General features: G+C 42.9%; 1 protein-coding gene across 6 annotated transcripts in view; it reads right to left on the bottom strand.

Annotated features, from left to right (window-relative positions):
- Positions 1-207: 207 nt before the first annotated feature.
- Positions 208-6,000, bottom strand: part of ST6GAL2 (ST6 beta-galactoside alpha-2,6-sialyltransferase 2) — an 81,756-nt gene continuing 75,963 nt past the window's right edge. For 4 of the 6 annotated variants that reach the window (XM_045981334.1, XM_045981333.1, XM_045981335.1 and 1 more), the window contains one exon: positions 208-5,191. In XM_045981334.1, the coding sequence (XP_045837290.1) occupies positions 4,920-5,191 (272 nt within the window). In that variant the 3' untranslated portion in view covers positions 208-4,919. The remainder of the gene's footprint in view (positions 5,192-6,000) is intronic. The other 2 variants (XM_045981332.1, XR_006815334.1) reach the window with 2 other exon arrangements.

Raw genomic sequence — 6,000 nt, 5'->3', positions numbered from 1 at the left:
GATGTGGTCGCCTAAAAAATGCTGCTTGTTTTTGCCACTGTGGATCTTTGTATTTGGCAGTGAGCCCTTGGGTGAAGAAGACAGAGCCTGCCTCTGGTCTCGGCCCTGGCAGTGTCCCTACTCACAGTTCCAGGGCCTGCTGCTGGCACCCCATTTGCAATTTTCTAATTAGCTTTCGGCTTTTTGCCATGTTCTCCTAGGGATGGCTCTTTCTTCTGCCCCTCGCTTGTTTGTATCTGCAACTTTTACAAATGAAAACAGAGAAATGTCTAGACAAATGAAAACATGTTTTATTTACAAGAAAAAAGTCTGTACACTGTGTATACATAAAAATATACAAAAACCAAAATAGAAAATATCAAAGGTGTTAAAATGTATACAAACACTTTTTTCAAATGTGACTCCTGGAAAAAGCTCAGGACTTAATGAATTTGAAGAGTACACATTTCAGTTTAAAAATTATCATACAAAAAAATTCCCAAAGCTGTTAAAAAAGTTCACTGGTTCCCACCGGAAAAATTTCATAAGTATTTTAGCTAGCGTATAACAGGATGTATGGTATCATAAATGTTAGGTTTTTAGCATTATCAGCGCAGTTAATTTGTTTGAAACCTACCTGGTAAGAAGACTGTTTTCCACAGAACCAATATTCACTTCTCCCCCCCATCTTTGTAAAAGCCATGAGCTATAATAAGGAACCTTCTCATCAATGTTCAATGTTCCATTGGATTTCTGATGAGGTTACGATGTTCAGGTAATGGTTTTACCTACATAGTGCCTTTTAAATATTTCTGCCATTTAAAAAATTTTCTGCCATATTTTCAAACACGCCCAGAGTGTGTAGAAAATCAGTGTGTGGGAAGATGGCGGTTTTTTTTTTTTAATAGAAGGACATATAACATTTGCTTTCTTCTATTAAAAAAATTGGCATTTGCATAATTAAAATAAAATTTATTGTAAAGGTTTCAGGAATAAAGTTTGATGAAAAAAGACAATATAAAACCGACCATGTGTGTAGATATGTATATATACAATTATATAACTATATCTACATGCACACTTTCATAACAAAAGTAACAACTATAGCAATGTCTTTAATTCTTTAAATTCTATCATTCCAAGCTTGTAGAGGAATATGCTGGATTATTGTTCTTACTAAAAGGCTTCATTTAATAAAACAAAAATCAGAACTTACATTTTCTCCTTGAATTGCCGAAGTGATACCTTTCATTTACCAGTTGTGTAAGTAATGCCCAAGTGACAAGAACATGCAGAGTATTTTCACAATGGAAATGTCCAGAGTATAAAAAAACAAGTAGGAACTCAGGCACGTGTCACCTAAGCAGTTAATTTCTAAATGCAGCTGCCTTCATGGGCTGTTAACAACTGAGTAGAGAGCTCTAAGCTATCAGAAAGTAGGAAGTCGAATCAGACAATATGACAGAATACAGAAACTACTTGGCCAGTCATGGATTTCTCGATAACTCCCCCCTCCCTCCCTCTGTCTCTTCCTATAGCTAAACAGAAATGGGACCAGGTCACTTTGCCCACCAGCCTCAAACACGTGCTGTGTATTAATCTCTGAGAGAGGCTGGAGAGAGAAATTTCATCATGTCATCTGTGCCCAGGGAACACCTCCATCGTGTGCCATTACTCACGTGAGACTGATCCCACTTAACGCAGCCAAACAGGACCTAATTAATTCAGTGGCTGCAAGTGCTCCCGCCCGGAAGGGTCAGCCAGCAACATAAGGTATTAATCTGTTCCACCAGAATGAACTGGCTCATAAACACGTAATGGAGCAACCCCGTGGTAGCTTTAAACAGTTACTTTTATTTCCCAATTTTGTAAATGCTAATGATCATTTCAGCATCGCTTTGTCCAGACGCTACGGTTACAATGACAGATGATTACTGGCGAGTTCAGGATTGATTAAATGTCTGGCTCAGAGACCGAGGGCAAGAGACACTTGAAGGGCTATGACTGAAGCAGGGCTCCCAGAGCTCTGCGTCCAGGCGAAAAGGAAAGCCCCAGTAATTGAAACACGTGCAAAAGTCACTCACATGGCTTAACTTACTGCATGCCCTTGATGTTGCATGATGCAATATGCAACTTTTAATGGAGCTTCTCTTGGCCTCTGCACAAAGTTCTTGATAAAAGCAGCCCTGTAAGGACTTAGTGGGTCAGGTACACAGGGCCAGCACCGGTATTCCCTGTGGACAGTGAGCGTCGGACCCCTGTTAAACTCCACCCGCATACCTGGGAGAGGGATTGGGGAAACAAGTCGGTGAAAACCTAGATAAAGGTGAGTTGTCATTCTTGGTCAAAATTCGTTTCTTTGCGATCACAACAACCATCACAAAAGGGGTTGTGAAATTATTTGGGGACAACTAATGCGTTCTGGTTGCACCTTAAAGATCGTGTGGGCATCTCTTCCAGAAGCGGCTGGAGTGTCTTGGGAGGGACAGAGCCTGGAAGAAATGTACTAGGATAGCGTTTATCGTTAACTACTCCACGGAAGAGCTGTGTGTTTACTGCAGTTCAGTAAATGTAGCCTAGAAGGACTTAATCAATGTCTGGCAAAATACTGCCTCTTAGGACCAATTTAGCTAATACTAGACGCAGTCATGTTAACTCGAACTGCCTGATATTTTTGGGAGGCTAAACTAAACTTTCAAATAGAAGAATGCCCAGCCACACTATATTAATATGTGTACCACATTTTCTGAATGTTTAGCAGACCCTGATTCCCAAGAGTCTTTAAGGCCATAATAAATTCAAAAATTTTAATTGGATTTCCTTTATGGTCTTCAGTCTTTCTTGTAATGTCAGTGAGACTGAAAGGACCTTTTAAAAGAACATGCGTTACAACAAAATGCTATTTAAAAATCTTTGAAGTGTTTGAAGTACTTTCTGGGGCTTTTGAACTTGAATATTTATAGTGACCCCCAATGAATCTTTCTGTTACCAGCCTCTTAGATCACCAAAGGGGGCTGTCCTGGTAATAAGGTCTGAAGGAAATCTACCAAGAAGACTATCAAAGGAACTTCAGTGTCATGGACATTTGAAGGCAGAGCTGGAAGGTCTAGGGAGAACCAAGGCCACGGAAGGACGGCTCACTGTACTCAGAGCAACCTCACAATCTGAACTCTGTATTTACTACACGTGGGGACAAGACTAAGGTCTTTCAGGAAGCCAGAGAGAAAAGCGGCTCGACCACATCAGCTTACACATAAGCTAATGTGTAGGACAAAATGATCGATGTCTTCTCATAGACCTGGAAAGAAAGCTCTCAAAATGGGCTTCTAGTGGATGCTGTCATAACTGAAATTTTCTATTACTCTCTACTTCACTGTTAAAATAAGCCATAGGAGAGAGATGCCCATCACTCAACCCGGTTTCTGGGGACTTAGACTCACCAAACAGAAGCTGTCAATTTCTATAAACCATTCGTGCTCAAGAAAGTAGTTTTGAGAGCATTCAGGAAAAAAACCAATCCTGGAACAAAAAAAACTTTCCCACTAAACTCTCCTGACATTCATCGACTTGCAAGGGAGAATATATTTAATTAAAAAAGTCTTACCTCTTGTGCTATGTTTTGGTTACATAGAGAGACAGCATGTTCAATTAATGTATTCCAAAATGTTTCTGTTTCACTACATTATAGCAAAAAAAATTGTTTTTCAATGTATCAGTGGTAAAAGTTGAGATTAAAAGCAAAATAAAACAGATCTGAATATAGTCAACGTATTGGGGTGACAACTTCTTCCCCCAGGTGCCTTTGCTTCTCAAGCATATACGTATTTTCCTTGTAAAAGAACAATGTTTTCACACAATTTTATTTAATTATATGGCTTGTATGTTGCTGACATAAAATATATCTGTGAAAACAGGGACAGGGTTCCTCAATATATATTTGCAGGGAGAATTGGTGCAAATCTAGTACATCATTGCTGGGGTTCCAGCACCTGCTATTGGCCTGAAAGAAATCTCTATGAAAGAGACAGGTGTGCATCCCCAGAAGCAAGGAGTGAAGGTTCCATATCCCCTCCTTCTAGACCCGAAGGAGTCTTCCCCCACTGTGGCAGGGGGTCACAAGTATCCGTGGGTGTAACAGTGTAAGGGCTGTGGGGAGGACTGGCAGCTGAGGATGGCAGGAAAGCTGGGAATATTCTGGCCCCGGGGCCACCCTGCAGCCAGGTGATTCTGTATTTATTTATCAAAGTAAGAAAATACTGCAGGAAAACAAAGTGTCTCCTCTGTAGTGCTATCCCAGGGTTGACTTTTTCCTTGGACTGCTCGAGACGGGTGTTTTCTGGTTTTAGAAATCTGTCCTGATACACAAAGAGCAAAGCTTGGGCAGGCAATGGAAAACAGAGCAGGGGAATGCCACAGTTTGCCAGCACACGAATCTCTCAACGTATATGGGGAATTTTATTGTTAAGATAAACACATCTGAGTGCTGATTCAGACGCTTGTCGTAAACGCTAGGATCTTTATAATGAACAAATGTGCGAGTGCTGAGCTAGGTGCTACGGATAGTGTACCCCAACATGGGTGTCTAAACCATTTCGTAATGTCAAGTACGTCACTGAAAACTGTCGTGGGAACCAAGCCTCACAGGGGTGCCCACGGCTTCAGAAAAGGTGAACATTTCTGCAGGTATAATACCCATTTGTCATACATTTGCTTCTTTTTTGCATCTTTCTTGAGCCTCTTTTCCTTTTAAATTCCATTCCTGTATTCAAAGCGGTCATAAAGACTCAATGGCTTAGAAAAAGAAGAATTCTCGTGGCCACCGCTAAGTAACAGTGTAAAGGACTGAAGACTACATCGCCTAAAATATCTTCAAGTATTCTCCTGTGACTCGGGGGACAACAGTAGTACCTTATTGCACATCGCTTCTCCAGAGCCCCTCTTCAAGACGGGGGACCAGCAGGGTTGGGCGCCGGGCAGCGCACGGCCCGGAGCCCAGGCAGAACCACCTTTCCCTTGCGGTGCAGGTCGCCCTGGGCGCCGGTGTTCAGCCTCTGCACCAGCAGCTTCTCGTAGAGCAGCGGGTGGTAGGCGCCGAGCGTGCACGCCGCGTCGTAGTACAGCTCGTGGTAGTGGCACAGCTCCGTCTGCCGGACGGACGGGATGTACTCGTACACGTGCACTTCGCGGCACAGGGACATCATGATGAGGATCCCTGCCCGGGGAAGAAAATCAGACGCCCTTGAACAACTCGGGGCGGCAGGGAGGACGTTTCGGAGCGCGGCGGTGGGAGTGACTGGGGGATGCCCACTTGGTCTGCACTCGTTTCTTGTCACTTACACGCTTGCAGGGTTAGGGTCGCCAGCAAGTGGCCTGACTGCGGCTCGTCGGGCGCGGGCACCTCCGGAGATGTGACAGGCGCGCCTTCTCGCGTCTGGCTTATTATTGTGGGCGGGGCGGCGAGAGAGGAGGAGACAAAGGCACTGAACTGAACAAGAGGACAGTCTAGTAACCGATTTGCATTTCCCCAGCTAGAGCATCCTGTGTCACCGTCCACACGCACCACCTGTCCTCATTTGCAAGAGTTGTTGCCGGAGAAACGGTTGGAAAAAGACTGACTATAAAATAGTTGCTTGATTGTAACTGATTCTAAGACAGCTGTTTGAAAAGAAAGAGAGGGAACTGGAGACGTAGAGTGGAAGATTTCTATTACCAAAATTATTTATCTCCCCGCAACGGTCAGTACTGAAGTTGGGTTAATTTCTTTCTTTTTTTAACGTTTCAAATAGAGAGCTATCAACCTTTATCCTCCTTGGGCAAATCTAGTTCTTGATCTAGAAGGGCTAAAAGATTTTCTTTTTCCCCAGCACCATCACCATCTTTGTTAATATCCTTTACACTTTCAAAAAACAATGTATGCTTATCCCTTTTATGAAAGAGCGATCCTTTCTTATGAAAAAAACAGAGTCGCAACGGTTAGTTCCTGTTAAATGGCAACATCTATCTGCAGGGGACAATCGTATT

This window comes from Meles meles, chromosome 16 (genome assembly GCF_922984935.1).
Source record: "Meles meles chromosome 16, mMelMel3.1 paternal haplotype, whole genome shotgun sequence".
NCBI classification, from domain to species: Eukaryota; Metazoa; Chordata; class Mammalia; order Carnivora; family Mustelidae; genus Meles; species Meles meles.
The sequence above is the reverse complement of the archived record's forward strand: the minus strand, read 5'-3'. Positions and strand labels throughout refer to the sequence as shown.